Raw genomic sequence first — 15,376 nt, 5'->3', positions numbered from 1 at the left:
AAGTCAAGTAGCTGGTCATTTATCTGGTCACTTGATGCATCACTTACCATTTGATGAAAGTGATTGTTGAAATCAGGCTGCAGGAAATCCCTCATCTCACTAAGGATGCAAATGACATGAGCCACCCGTATCTCCTCTATCTCTGGAAGGGACACTTCGATTACTGAAGCACCAAAACTCTTAAGGAACTCCACAGCTGAGCAACCAGGAGCAGCAGGTAGATCGGGTGGGAAAGAGGGAGGGTAGAGAAGAGAGTTTGTTATACCCAAGCAGGACACAGATAAAGCAGATAAAAGGGTAAATGACATTTTCTGTGTTGCAAGATATGAAAGACATATAGGAGGCCCCTCAAGGAAACAGGGATCAAAGGTCAACTTTGTTGTAGTTCTGTCTTCAAGGCATCTCCCATTTATAATGATTCAGTCAACAGCTTTTCTAAGCAATACTCGTTCAAGGAGGTTTCCTTCCTCTGAGGCCTCATCTACACAACCATAAAATGCAGTTTCAGAATGCAATTTAACTGCATTGGTCTGGATTATATGAATCTACACTGCCATATAATGAAATTCAATGCAGTTAAACTGCATTCTGAAGCTGCATTATATGGCCGTGTAGGTGAGACTTGAGGCCGAGGGGATGATTGGTCCAAGGTCATCCAGTGGGTTTCCAAGTCTGAGTAAGGATTCAAGCCCTGATTGCTCAGAATTTTTACCCAATACCAACTACTGGACTACAGTAAATCCTGATATGTTCTCTAGAGAAACATGTTAAATTTGGTCAGCAAAGAAGACAAAGTTGAAGCCATGCTCTGACAAAGAACAGGAAGTTCTTCTATTTACAGAAAGGGGAGTAATGACTAGCTCTTCGAGTGTTCCACTTTGTTTTTAACCAAAATGCAATCATGGGTCAATGACACTGCGAGAATCCTTCCCAGTGCCTCTTTGGTTTGATGCAAATTGTCCCCCATTCTGGTCATGCCCAAGCTGGTGGTTGCCCTGCAAAGAATGAATAATTTGTTTTGCTCAAGCATGCCTTGTGAAATTTGTCTTTCCAAAATCCTCAAATGTATGCTGGAGTTGCATTTCTCTTCATGCGGTATGTTTCTTTTAAGAACCAGGAGCATCAATCAAAGATCTCTCCCAAAGTTATCTTTTATTGCTCTTTCCTGAAACCCTTCCTGTACTGATATCCTCCAGTACACCTCTCTTTTATCTCTGCCTCACTCTCAGTAGATCAGCACTCTAACCTATGTCAAAGACTTGGCACATTTAAAGGTTCTATAAAAAGAGAAGAACTCCAATTATGAAGCATTTCCACATGAGCATGTAGATAGGCAGTAAATCATCACTGTTTGTTCAAGAGCTCCCCACCAGGCTACCTTGCACACTGAAGTAGATAGTCTTGGGCATAACATTGGTTTTCCCGAAATCCTTTCCTTGTTCAAGTTAGGATATTCATGATGTAGTTTTAAGAGTATTTTTTAAATTTATTTGGGTATTTCTATATCGCCTTTCTCCAAGGACTCAAGGCAATAGATAAAACATAACAGTATAAATAACCCATTAAAATAATCCCAAGTCAGTCCTTGTCAGACATACAAATTATCAAAAATGATAAAAAGCACTCTAAAATGCCCAGAAAGGTAAAATATAATTATAAAGTGCAGGTCCTAAGCTTCTGTCACCTTAGTTAAAAGCTATTCCACATAGGAAAGATTTCAAGTTTTTCCTAAAGGCCAAGATAGTGGGGACTCTACTTATTGTTTCTGGCAAAGTGTTTCAAAGTTTTGGTGCTGTGCCTGAGAATGTGCCATCTCTAGCCAATTTTAAATGACTGCTGTCCCTGAGCTGAGTCAATAGGACCTTAATAATCTACCCAGCCTATATGGTAGGACATGATGTCTCAAGTATGCTGGACCGAAACCATGTAGGGCTTTATAGGTTAAAACCAGCATGTGGGCCTGGAAAGCAATGGGAAGCCAGTGAAGCTGTCTCAGCAGGGGTGTGTTCCCTGGAGTCAGCTCCAATGAGCAGTCTGTCTGCTGTATGCTGGACCAATTGCAGGTTCCAGACACTTTTCCAAGACAATCCCACATAGAGCACATTGCAGTAGTCCAACCGGGATGTAACCAGTGTGTCTACTATCGTGTCCAAGTCAGATTTCTCTGGTAATGGGCGCAGTTGGCACACAAGTTTTAATTGTGCAAGGCAGCCCTGGTCACCACCGCTACTTGGGCTTCCAGATTTAAGGCAGAGTCCAGGACCACCCCCAAACTGCAAACCTGAGATTTCAGGAGGAATGTAACCCCATCTAGCTCAAGTTGTAACCCTATCTCTGGATCGATCTTGCGCAAGACCTGCAGTACTTCTGTTTTATCTGGATTAAGCTTCAATTTGTTTGCCTTCATCCAGTCTATTATCGCCCTCAGGCAATGGTTCTGGTGCGGACCTACTTCTTTGGCACCAGATGGAAAGGAATAGTAGAGTTGGGCATCATCTGCGTACAGATTATACCGAACTCCAGAACTCCGGATGATCTCTCCCAGCGGTTTCAGATAGGATAGATGTTAAACAACATTGGGGATAATTATGAGCTCTGCGGAACCCCACAGCCCACAGTCCATGGGGTTGAGCAGGACTCCCCCAACACTACCTTCTGGAGATGGCCCGTGAGGAAGGACTGGAACCACTGCAATACAGTGCCCCCGAGTCCCATCCCCACCAGTCATGCCGGAAGAATACCATGGTCAATAGTACTGAAAGCTGCTGAGAGGTTTAGGAGGACCAACAGGGTCACACTGTCTCTATCCAGTTCCCCCTGAAGATCCACCAAGGTGACCAAAGATGACCCAGCCTGAAGCCGGATTGAAATGGATAAAGAAATTCAGCCTCCTCCAAGAATCTTTGGAGTTGATTAGCCACCATCCATTCCAAGAACTTGCTAATGAAATGGAAATTGGAAACTGGCCTATAGCTGTCTAAATTTGTGGGATTAAGGGATTTTTTTTCAAAAGCGGTTTCACCATGGCTTCTTTCAGGTCCGTGGGGACCTTGTCTTTATTTAATGAGATGTTGACCAGTTCCCTTATCCAGGCCATACTCCCCCTGGCCTGTTTTACCAGCCAAAATGGCAAGGGTTCAAATTGCAGTTGGTAGCCCCCACTTCTCCCCAGATTTTGTCAGCATCCTCAGGCAAAACCAATTGAAATGAATCAATTAAAACTGGACAAGACAGTAAGTTGGCTACACCCACGGGAGCTGCCAAAATAGTGTCGTCCAAATCATCCTGAATCCGACTGATCTTATTTGCAAAGTGGCGAGCGAAGTCCTCGCATTGGTCTGCGGTGTGGGGTAGGTGGACTTCGACTTTAGGGTTTAGAAACCCACTGACCACTCTGAACAATTCAGATGGGCTATTTTTTGCAGCGGCGATGGAGGTAGAGAACATTTATTGGTAATATCTTTCACATTACCTTTTTGGCAGTTAACTAGAATTTCATCATTGCAAGCCTGGCAAGGAATAAACAAAGATGTTACTGCCCAGCTTTCACATTTCCAGACTCATTTTAAGATACTTTCCTCCACTCTCTCTGTTTACAGAGCTCATCATATTCTCAGTTCTGTTATGGAACTACAATATGACTTCCTTTTCCAGGGTGAAGAGGGGATATCATACCCAACGAGCCCAGATGCCCACATCTAACCTCCACTAACAACAGATGCGATTATAGGATAGTTGAACACAACAGAAATAAGGAGAAAAACAGGCACCTTAAAGAAAGTCCAATCAATTCCCATCTTCAAGCCCTTGAGATCAGGAGTGATAATTTCAGAAAGGGATGGTTTAGGCTGGCATAGTCCTGTAACAATTTGTTAAAAACAGGAAACAATCACAGGGTCTCACATGTGAATAAAAAAGACCACAATGTGCTCTCTAGCACTGCAAGGAAACAGGGAAGAACACTCACCATATTGATAGAGAGGATCTGGCCCAGCTAGGATAGAATATACAAGCGCTGCATCTGCCACTGATGTACAAAGAGGGCCTGGTCAAAATTTAAAAGGTGGGGGAGAGAAGATAAACACATTTTGGTGGCTTTTCTGCTTTAGTATTTAAACAAACTTTCATGTTTTTCTGCTATAGTATTTAAACAAACTTTCTAGCTCTTTAGAGTGAAGGAGAAAGGAGAAATAAGCCTGCATGAAGGCAGGAATCTTCTTTTTCTAAAAAGAAAAATGTGTGGTAAACAAACTCATCCCCTAGGAAGAAAATCATCATCATCATCATAACACACAAAGATTCTGTCTCAGTCTTCCCATCCTGCAATATGAGTTTTCAACCTGTAGGGAGCTCTGATGACAAGCATCCAAAATTACAAGAGGCACCTATAACTAGAAATAGATTCCACTTTGTCCTTTTTTGTCGCTGAATCATCAGCTTGAAAATGGGAAGGAATATCTTTAAATTTCAAAGAAATCTGGCACAACAATTCCTCTGGTCCTCATCATGTTCATTCCTAAAATGCTCTCTCTTTTCCATCCTTCTCATCTCACCACCATTTGTCAAAACCACTCTTAGGCTAATCAAAAATGCATCCATACTGAGCATGCTCTTATAAAATTTAAAAAGTGGCATGAAAAGTGGCCTTTCTCCCAAAACACAGGAAATCACACACCAGTGCATGTACAAACGGACAACTTCTAATCACAAAATGTAATGAAACACTTCTTACCAAGACTCACAGTAGAATACGAGAGAGGATGGCAGCCATATGCACTGATGCGTCCAAATGTACCTTCAGATGAGACATAGCCAGTTAGTTAAGATGCAAAACTGCTAGTGGCCAAAATGATGTTTTCATACCATCCTCTTCCTGAACGTCTCCATGCATTCCATGCAAATCCAAAATTCCAAGTAAACTGACTTTACCTTTCAGTCCCACAATGCCGCAGAAAGAAGCAGGGATTCTCACAGAACCTCCCCCATCTGTACCAAGAGCAAATGGGCAAAGACCTAGAAAGAAAGAGCATTATGAGGGAAAATTACATAGACCTTTATTTCTCTCACACACCCAACCACCCCCAACCACAAAGAACTTGTTGTCTACTTTGGAATCCTTTGTAATCCACCCACTTCCCAACACTCCTCTCAATACTGTCCTATGAAATATTAATCTTTTTTACCTGAAGCCACAGCTGCTGCTGACCCACTGGAACTGCCACCTGTGAAATGCTGGGGGTTGTAAGGGTTTCTAGCTGTATTGTGATATCTGGAAGTAGAAAAATAAATTGTTCTTACCTCAGTGCTCAAGTCATTCCACCCAATCAAGCTCTGTTAATAGAAATAGCCATTGCCAGGAGAAAATGGCTGAGAGCAGTAGTTTCAAAGTAACAAGTGGCGGGGGAATCTGTCAATGTTGAAGTCATGTAATCTGTGCCATGTTATATTTGCTAATCTCTGAAACAACCGTAAACTTTGTTCTGAACAATATAAGTTGTCCAACTAGAACAGAGCTATTGAATCAGGAAAATTTGATTCACCATTCATCAACTGATGCCACTCTATTTGGAACTACTTAACAGGATTGAGACCTTTCTCAATATTTTGCTCTCCATTACCAGCCATTAAGTTAAAGGAATCTGTGATTCACTGGAGCAGGTTTTGAAATTAAAACTTCTTTTTAATGAATGTAAATGCCTCTAACCTGTTGGGGTTACAGCCTGTGGTCCCAGTACCCAATTCATGCATATTTGAGACACCAATAATAATGGCACCAGCCGTCCGTATTTTCCTGGTCACAGTGGCATCTTCGGTTTCTGGCTTTGTACCCAGGTATTCTGTTCCACTTCGGTGATAATAGGGAGCCTTGTAACACAACATACAGACATGTGTTATGCATGGATGTCAGATTAACACAGCCCAGCAATCCCTGTATTCCCTCAATGGTAGTCCAAAAGGGCTGTTTATTAAGTCTATCCACATGCAAAAGGAACAACTCAGGCAGAATCCCACCCCCTTTCTTAAGGGCAATCTTATTCAGGAAAGGTAAACTATTGCATACCACTTTGATCTCCTCCTTCAAGCACACTGGAATTCCATCCAAGAAAGAGAGGGGCTTCTGGTGTCTATAGCGAGCAGTGGAGCACTCAGCCATCTGAAGGGAGAGGCATAACACGATCAGTCATAGGGCTTTCAGCAATATAAGTGCTGAGAAGGGTAGGAATAAGGGAACATTGGAATAAATAGGCTGGTCCAAGCACGTCCCCAATATGAAATCTTGATCAAAGGACTTCAATACCAAAGAGTAGAGTCTTCCCTAACTTGTGGGAAAACCCACACACATACACACACCCAAAAATATTAAGAAAAAAAACTATTGGTGATGAAATTCCAATAAACCTTGATTATCTCCTCCCGGTCCCACTGAGAAATTGCTCGCAGGTGGAGACTTGATCTCTCAGGATCTTCCAAAACAGCAAGAATGTTCTTGGCAACTTGAAGGGGTGTCACCTCTCCAGATCTTTAAAACAAATAACAACCATAGTGAGAATACCACCCTTCATTCTAGTCCCCAAGATCTGATTACTATAAAGTATGTGTCAAACTCGAGGCCTGCAAGCCAAATCCGATATACAACTTCTGTATTCCCCATCATTAACCATCATGACTAGAGTTGGTGGAAGTTGTGATAAAGTAACATATGGAAAGCTGCTGATTGTTCTGTTTAGTCAGAATAGTGAGGTTTGGATTTAGATACAAGGCTTGGGGATATGATGTCTGACTTTAAAATGCCTTTAACCTTTCCCCAACCTCAGAGCCGCAACTGCTGTTGGGTTGCAATTTTTATTATCCCCAGTCTACAGGCAGATAGTCAAGTGATGGAGTTGTCATTCAATTAATTTAGAGACCCAAATTGGGTAAAAATTAAAGAGCACCAACCATTATGTAAAATAAATTACAGTTGGCCCTATGTATTCATGAATTTTCCACCCATAGATCCAATGGCCCTTTGAAGGCAACCATAAGGCTGATGCGGCCCTCGATTAAAATGAGTTTGACACCCCTGCTCTAAGTAGATGGAGGCATCTATTTTTTGTTTCTGAAAGTCATTTTGTCTAATCCTTGACATCTGCTATTTTAATGGAGTGGAATTAAAGAGGGTATAGCAGAATACTTTTTGTTAAAATTGAATCCTTCTCCCAGATTCTACCATTATAAATGTCAACATTCTGCATTTTATAAAAATGGCACTTACAGAGCTATAAAATGTGAACGTTGTGTCCATATTTTATTGCGGCAAAGCACTTCCTCCAACTAGAATAGTAATGGATTATATCACTCAAAGCTTGGAAGTAACTATTTACAAATAATGAAAGTGTAATTACACCATAGTGTAATTTAATTTTAATTGAAGTTATCTTGTGGTGTCACTTCAACTCTTAGGCTTTTTTTCTTTTTCTTTTCTCCCCCCCCCCCCAGGTAATTTTTAATTAATTATTACTATTTTATATACATAATTATAATTACAATATGTTGTCGAAGGCTTTCATGACCACAATACTTTTCTTTTTCCATTCCCATCTCCCTTCCCACACCCACCCCCCTTTCTTGTTGACAACTTAAACCTTTTTTTTCTTGTTGCATGATCCTTCTTTCCATTCTATCCAATTTTTCTTCCAGCTTTCATCATCTGGTTTATCAATCTGTAGCCATCTGCTAAATGGAGTCCATATTTCTTTAATTTTCTTGTTTGTCTGACCATTTTTTTTTGCTTCTTATAATGTCCATAATATCCAGTTGTATTTGATCCCACGTTTTTTCACATCATTTGTAACGATATCTTGGTTTCCAGATGAGATGGCACTGATAACACCCTGATAACGTAGCTCTGTGAGTTACTGACTAAGAATTTCTAAAAACTAAGAGTCCTAAACAGTCAGAAGGCTGAGGCATGCTAACAAGATAATTTTCTGACTTTTATGAAAGGGAGTGACAATTGATCTAAGCTAATTTGAAACTCTGAAGAACTCTTTTATCAGAAGACTCGACATCTCCCTTGAGTTATCCTCCTATGGATATCTGCGGCAAGGTAAAGATTTTTCTGTTGTGACTGCGCCTTCGGGGACTGTGGATGATGGTGGTGGGATCAGGAGAGGAAGGAAAAACCCTTGCAAGGAGGGTTCGTTGGAGGATTTGCGCAGGAAAAGGATGAGGGATCTCTATGGGGAATCTTCTGAGGAAGATTCAGATGGGGAGTTTGTGGAAGAAATGGATGCTGGTGAACAGGTGGTGGCTGAGGAAGTGGGCACTGAATGGGCACGGCCACTGGAAATGTCTGGGGAATTGGGGCCTATGGATACTGCTGAACCTTGGGTATCTTCAGGAGCAGATCCCACTTGGGATGCTTGGAGAAGGGAGGATGGATCTTCAAGTGTGCATGGGGTTGGGTGTGGGCAGGATGATTGGAACTCTGATGAGCAATTAGACTCGCCTGATCCACGAGCCCTAGCTGTGTGGAGTTCTGACTCTGAGTAGGATTCGGAACACCTGCTGTTTGGGTGTGGGTGTTTGGACACTCAAGAGGAATGGGAATAAATGGGGAATGTTTGGTCACTTCACTTTGCGTGTGGCAAGGTGTTGCTGAAGCGCCATTGGGATTTCTGTTCGTTCAAGAAGACTGGACTGGGACTTTGCTTCTGATGTAAGTTATCTGGGTTGCTCTGCAACGGAGGGCTGGAACTGTGTGAGTTTCCCTGGATTGCACTGTGATTACTATTCTAGCTGCTGTTGCCTTCGTTGCCTTGGCTCTTTGTGCCATTTCGTGGACCTGTTTTTGATGACTGCAACCTTTGGACCCTGGACTGGAATTAAACCCTGTTTCTGCTTTCGCCCTTTGATTGATGTCTACCCACGGCTCTTGACCTCTGGCCTGCCTTCTCGACCCAGCTGCTGTCTCCTGTCCCAACCCTGGATCAACCTGACAATGCCTCTTTGCCATACCCTAGGAGCTTCTGGCATTATCTGCATCCTTGAAGCAGGTTGCTTCTGTTCCTGGCAATTTGTCTCCGGACCTGTTTGGTGACAACTTTGTGAACTGTTCCTTTAAATCCCCAGAGCCGGTTGCCTGCAACAGAAAGGGTTTGGAACCACAGTTCTTTTTGCATCGGCTCCAAGCTTTGTTTTCTGTTTGGGAGCTCCGTGTTTAAACTATTAATTGTAGTTCTTGGGAGGTTTTTGGAAGGTTCCAAGTCTTTGTTTGTTTTGACTACTTTTCTAAGCCAACTTAATCTATTTTGAGCTGAAGTGAAGCACCTTTTTAGTTTTATCTGGGTGAATAACCCGGTTGGCTTGTTAAAACATACCTTTTGATATAGTTTGATAGCTGATAGCTAAGTGTTTAAAGCCATCTTTTGTGTTGACGTTTACTTTTTGGCCTATCTCTTGAATAAACTCTGTTTTGTTTCTTAATTGGCGTCTGACTCTTGACATTTTCCCTTCTTTACCGGATGGTTCTATCTCTTTATCTACAAGAAACATGGAGGCAAAGAGTTTTTATTCTTTTATATTTTATTCTTTTTCTGGTCATTTCTTTTAATCACTGGCAAGACATATTGACAGTTTCTCTTTTTAACTTGCAATGGGAAAAAGGAAGAGAGAGTGACCTCCTCCAGGCAAACAGAATGGTAAAGCAAGTAAACTGCTATAGGAAAGGTTTCTCCAAAGGACAATTCTATATCTGACCTTGTTTGCAGCAATAAATATGAGTTACTTCAAGATAACTCGGATGATAGCTGCTATGAGGTGTTAACTAAAGACAAGAGGAAAATAGACGCTGAAAGTAGCAGTGTGCTTTACTCCACGGAGCACAAGGGGTCTATATCTGTTTATGAACTGTTTGCTAAACAAATATTCTTAACTCTGAATACTCTAAATTTGGTATGTTCCAAGCTAGAGTCTATCCAAAAGAAATTAGAATGTATTAATTTTAATTCTGCTGAGTTTCTGAATCCCACAATTGGAATAATGCCAAAAGAGCAGCAAGAAGAAATAGATAAGTCACAGTCTGTAATTAGGCAAGACCAAATATCTCGACAACACTCAATTGCAAACAAGAAAATTAAAACAAGGATAACAGAACCTCACCACTCTGAAACAAAACATCTCAAATTGAATCCCTGTCAATTGGAACTTTGTATTTCATTGAGTACTTTAAATTGGAACAGATGGGGTAACAAAAGTCATGTACTCCACTCTCTAAGTCTTTTGTTAAATACTCCAATAAGTCAGATAAATTTACAGTCATTGTTTTGGCTTCCAAAAAGAGAGTTTCATAAAAGACTCATAGTAGCCTTTTCCAGTCCTCTAATCCCACAGTTGCTACTTTCTAGGCATTCATATTTGCTTCATAAACATGGAATTTTCATAAACGGAGTGTTCGTGGAGACTGGAATAAGGCCTCTCATTGGAAATCGTCAAAAAGTGAGATGGCTTCCACCATCACAAATTGCCCCTCTAAGCCTCAGATAAAGTTTTCGAGGAAAACTTATCAGTCATACACTCCTGAACAATATAACTGGAAGAAACAGTACTACAACAATAAAACAGGAATACTTGAAACAAATTCTGAGAGAGCTTTACCACCTGCTACCAGAGTAAAAACAATATGAGATGAAGACGAAATAGCCCTTCTCAAAACATTCCAAAAGCTAAATAAGGAAGAGCAAACTGAACGTCAAGGTGACCTACTTAAGATGTTAAACAGTCCTTCGAATTTACCAACACCCTCAGCTTCTGCACTACAAGTCCCAACACACACACACACAGGGAAAATTAAGCGTAACCAAATCTGCCAATGATCCTAGTGAAAACTGCCATAAATTTCAAAAGAAGCAGCAGAGGAAGATAGATTCTTTCCTCAATGTAGGAAAGCAGCTTGGCTCCAGCAGTCCAAACACATTAATTCCAAGCACACAAATACCGTCTCAAAGAACGGTGGTAAAAACCATCAATAAACCAAATGAGCCTGGCATGCAATTCCACAATGAAGACAAAAAATCAACAAGAAGAGAATTAAAAACAAAAAACTGGTCCAGACAAGAATACTTGAACTTCCTGTATCTTGAATCTGATGAACTACGCCAAAAAGGAGACTACCACATGGTTATCTGACATTAAACCTAGCCTTAAGCATAATAAAAATGACAACATTCACTGGGAACCTGATAAAATCACCACACTGGAAGACTGACTAAAATGTAATAATCTATTCCCCAATTTGCTTACATGGAACTAAGCAGGGTGGATAGGAAAAGCTATCTGTCCAGAACTGCAAGACTTTTTGGCTAAGAACTCAATTGTGGCCCTGCAGAAAACCTGGCTCCTTCCTTCAGACCAACCAAGCCAAATTCCTGGTTTTGTAGGATGGAGAAAGCCTGCAATTAAAATAGCTAAATATGGTAGACCAATTGGAGGCCTAGCACTTCTGGTGAAGGGCGAACTAGGCTGGGCAGGAGAGGAAATTATTTTTAAAGATCTCCCGGAGCAGGCAAATATTCTTGCAGTAAAAGTTTCAACCATGAGCCCATGACAAAAGAGTAAAACCATTCCCCCTATAGTGGTCATCATAACGTATATATGCCTCCTATGACGCCCAGATTTGCTCAATACTCTACATCAGGGGTCCTCAAACTTTTAAAGCAGAGGGCCGGTCCACCATCCTTCAGACTGTTGAGGGGCCAAATTATCATTTAAAAAAATTCCTATGCACACTGCACATATCTTATTTGTAGTGCAAAACAACAACAATAACAATGAAAAACCAATACAATATTTAAAAATGAAAATAATTTTAACCAACATAAACCTATCAGGATTTTAATAGGAAGTGTGGGTCTGCTTCTGGCCAATGAGATAGTCAGGTTAATTAGGATTATTGTTGTGTGTCTTCAAGTCATTTCAGACTTTGGGCAAGCCTAAGTCCAAAATTATTTATTTATTCATTTACTACATTTATTTACTACATTTATATCCCACCCTTCTCACTCTGAAGTGAACTCAGAGCAGCTGTATGTACATACAATATATTATATTATTAGCATAGCACAATATTAGCATTATATATTACTATATTGAACTATACCACTATACTGTAATATTATATGTAATATATAACATATAATTAATATTATTATATGGTATTATTATTATATTGTATAAAATGATAATATTATTATCAATATCATATGTATATACAATATATTATATTATTAAAACTGATATAAAATATTATATTATAAATGAGGGCGGGGGCCAGGTAAATGACCTTGGAGGGCCGCATCCGGCCCCCGGGACTTAGTTTGGGGACCCCTGCTCTACATGGACATCTCTTGAGAGAGTGCTAGAAGAAATTATTATTGAACTTTCAACAGCATTAATAATTTTACTTGGAGACTTCAATGTGAGACTGGGAGGTTCAGCAAATAAACTGACAGAGCTATCTGGCATCCCCAAGGATGACCTGCCCTTCAATGCTGAATGGATCTCCAGAGACACAGTCAGAAATAAAGCAGGGATTGAGCTGCTTTCTGTACTATACAAATTCAATCTTAACATATTAAGTGGGGAAAGTAAGAAATACTGTGATCCTTTTACTTATCATTCAGCGAGGGCCAGTAGCACTCTGGACTATATATGCGTCTCTAAGGAATTCATTGAGTTCTTCTCCGAGGTTACAATCAAACCAAGGGAAGACAGTGACCACCAACCGCTGGCAGCAGCTATTTACAGTCACTCTGATATACGTCCAACAAACCCCTTGGATGCAAAATTCATACACTCCATGTCCACACTTCAATGTAAGAGATTAAAATGGCAGGCAGTCAATTTAACAGCCATTGAAGAATATCTATGTAACCCGCAAGCTGTCGCATATGGTGAAGTGACAAAAGCATCTTCATCTAATCCTATCCAGGTTCTCCAAACTTTCTCCGTTTTGTGCTCTAATCTCAAAAGCCTGTTTACATACCAACCACACAACTCAAGAAAAGATTACATCGATAGAACAAACCCATGGTTTGACCAGGATTGCAAAAGACCAAGGAAGTCACTAAGAAAGAGCACGAGGAAAGCTATACGTTATCCTAACCAAGATCTGCACAACAATATGCTATCCCTGAGAATATTTCCCAGAAGTCCTTATACAATATAAAAATCTGGAGTGAACTGGACTCTGCCTTACATTTAAAGAACTCAGTGGTCTTCTGGCAGCTAGTTTCTTCAAAACTGAGAAAAGTCAGATTCTCAATAGACTCCCCAATTCCTGCATCTCATTGGGAAACTTGTTTTCAATGTTTGGCAATGTCTCCAGCGGGACTGAGAAGATCTCTGGCAAAATTCAATTTGTATTGTGAGCTAAATTCCCTCATTATGAACAAGGATAAATCCAAAATTATGGCCTTTGGAAAAAAAAACAGGAAGCGGTACACTTGGACCCTGAATGGTGTACACTTGGAACAAACCAATAGCTAGCTACAAATATCTAGGCATTATATTTTCATCATCTGGTGCTTGGGCTAACCATATTACTCATAGTATACAAAGAGCAATGAAAGCAGCAGGTTCCATTTACAAGCTGTAACATCATAGATACCCAGGCACAATCAGACCCACCCTGGAAGTCTTTAAGAAAAAAATAATGCCAACACTTATATTTGGGGCTGAAATTTGGGGGCATACCAATTTGGCCAAGATCGAAGCCTTCAAAGTTAAGCAGCTTCGCATCCTCCTGGGCCTTTCCAGAACAAGGCTGATGGCTGCAGTAAGGGCAGAGCTAGGAATGCTCCCAGTAAAAGCTCAAATTTTAATGAGACAATTCAATTATTGGTCAAAGGTGAATCAGATGAATTCCAGTAGACTTCCTCGCCTATGTTTAAAGGATCAAGACCAGCGTGCCCACAAGTCATCATGGATAGTGGCCTTAAACAATGAGATGACTAAAATTGGCCTTCCTCTACAATTTCTGAATGATCTAGGACCTAGGGCGTCATGCAATGCACTCATGATATCTATGCTCAATTGGACCTAGCAAGTATAGGTAGGTTTTCTGCCACAAAGTTTTTAGCTTCCCACAAAATGAATATTCATTTAGAACACTATCTGACTATTCCAGTTCCGTTACCATTAAGAAGAATATATACCAGGGCCAGGTTTGAACAACTCGGTATTATGATGCAAACTGGTCGCTACTGTAACATCCCAAGAAATGAGAGATTTTGTGTCTGGGGAGAACAAATAGTGGAAGATATTGAACATTTTTTGATAGACTGCCCAGCATATACTGAACTCCGACACAGATATTTACATCCATTACTATCTAATTTTAGGTCCCCCAACAGAAATGATATTTGACATTCCTTTTACAAGGATGAGAAAGATCCACCATAATCAGAGTAAACCTTTTTATCCTGAAAGCTATCAAGAAAAGAGCACATTTCCTGAAAGAAGAATCAGGAAAATAAGATTTGACAGCAAACAGGTCAGCTGCTGTCCTCCCATCCTTTCTGCCTTGTTTTTATTTGTGTTGGTCACATGACTGGTCAAACAAATAAATTATTATGTACAAGTGAGAGTCTACTGTTTATTGATAATCTTATATTATCTGCTTAGAACTGGATTATATGAGGCTCCTTCTTCACAGCTGTATAAAATGCACACTGAGGTGGATTATATGGCAGTGTGGACTCAAGATAATCCAATGCAAAGCAGATAATATAAGATTATAAATGGGTTATATAGCTGTGTTGAAGGGCCTTGAGTCTACACTGCCATATAATCCCATGCAAATTAGATAATCTGTGGAAGAAACCTAAGTGAGGCCTAAATCTCCCTGTCCCCTAACTGAGAACTGGCTGTCCCTTGGCTGGTTGCTAGGAGACGAAGTGGGCAGAGATTAGCCCTCTAAACTGGCAGCAATTGGATAAAAAAAATTATTGCTCTCCCTCTAATTAGGACTTTGTTTTTCTTTTCTTTTTGCTGTATCAACCTGGAGGCATGGATGATGGGTTGTGTTGTCAAATTTCGAGGTTGCGGGGCCTGTACTTTTGTTGTTCTGTGAGTCGCCGTGATGCCATCACTCTTTTACGTATATATATAGATTTGATCCCACATATATTCATACCATTTTTCAAGTGTCCATTTCTTTTTATTCTTCCACCCCCACACTATTACTGCATGTACTGCTCTAAACATTGTCATTAATTCTTGGTCTTGGTCCTCAATTCTTCTATTATCATATATCCCTATTAACAAAATTTGCATGTTTATATCAAATTGTTTTACTATGTAATTCAACCTGGGTTAGGATTTGGTTACATTTTTT

General features: G+C 40.4%; 1 protein-coding gene across 3 annotated transcripts in view; it reads right to left on the bottom strand.

Annotated features, from left to right (window-relative positions):
* LOC103277749 (uncharacterized) overlaps positions 1-15,376 on the bottom strand; it is an 84,597-nt gene that overhangs the window by 34,549 nt on the left and 34,672 nt on the right. For all 3 annotated transcript variants that reach the window (XR_010003157.1, XM_062971368.1, XM_062971369.1), the window contains exons 6-15: positions 6,400-6,520; positions 6,062-6,154; positions 5,705-5,865; positions 5,184-5,269; positions 4,930-5,013; positions 4,733-4,795; positions 3,968-4,045; positions 3,771-3,859; positions 3,473-3,509; positions 48-196 (exon numbers count right to left, since the gene is read on the bottom strand). Coding sequence is in view for 2 of the 3 variants with exons in the window: in XM_062971368.1 (XP_062827438.1) it covers positions 48-196; positions 3,473-3,509; positions 3,771-3,859; positions 3,968-4,045; positions 4,733-4,795; positions 4,930-5,013; positions 5,184-5,269; positions 5,705-5,865; positions 6,062-6,154; positions 6,400-6,520 (961 nt within the window). In the remaining variant the exon portion in view is untranslated. The remainder of the gene's footprint in view (positions 1-47; positions 197-3,472; positions 3,510-3,770; positions 3,860-3,967; positions 4,046-4,732; positions 4,796-4,929; positions 5,014-5,183; positions 5,270-5,704; positions 5,866-6,061; positions 6,155-6,399; positions 6,521-15,376) is intronic.

Source organism: Anolis carolinensis, chromosome 2 (genome assembly GCF_035594765.1).
Source record: "Anolis carolinensis isolate JA03-04 chromosome 2, rAnoCar3.1.pri, whole genome shotgun sequence".
In the NCBI taxonomy this organism is placed as follows: domain Eukaryota; kingdom Metazoa; phylum Chordata; class Lepidosauria; order Squamata; family Dactyloidae; genus Anolis; species Anolis carolinensis.
The sequence above is the reverse complement of the archived record's forward strand: the minus strand, read 5'-3'. Positions and strand labels throughout refer to the sequence as shown.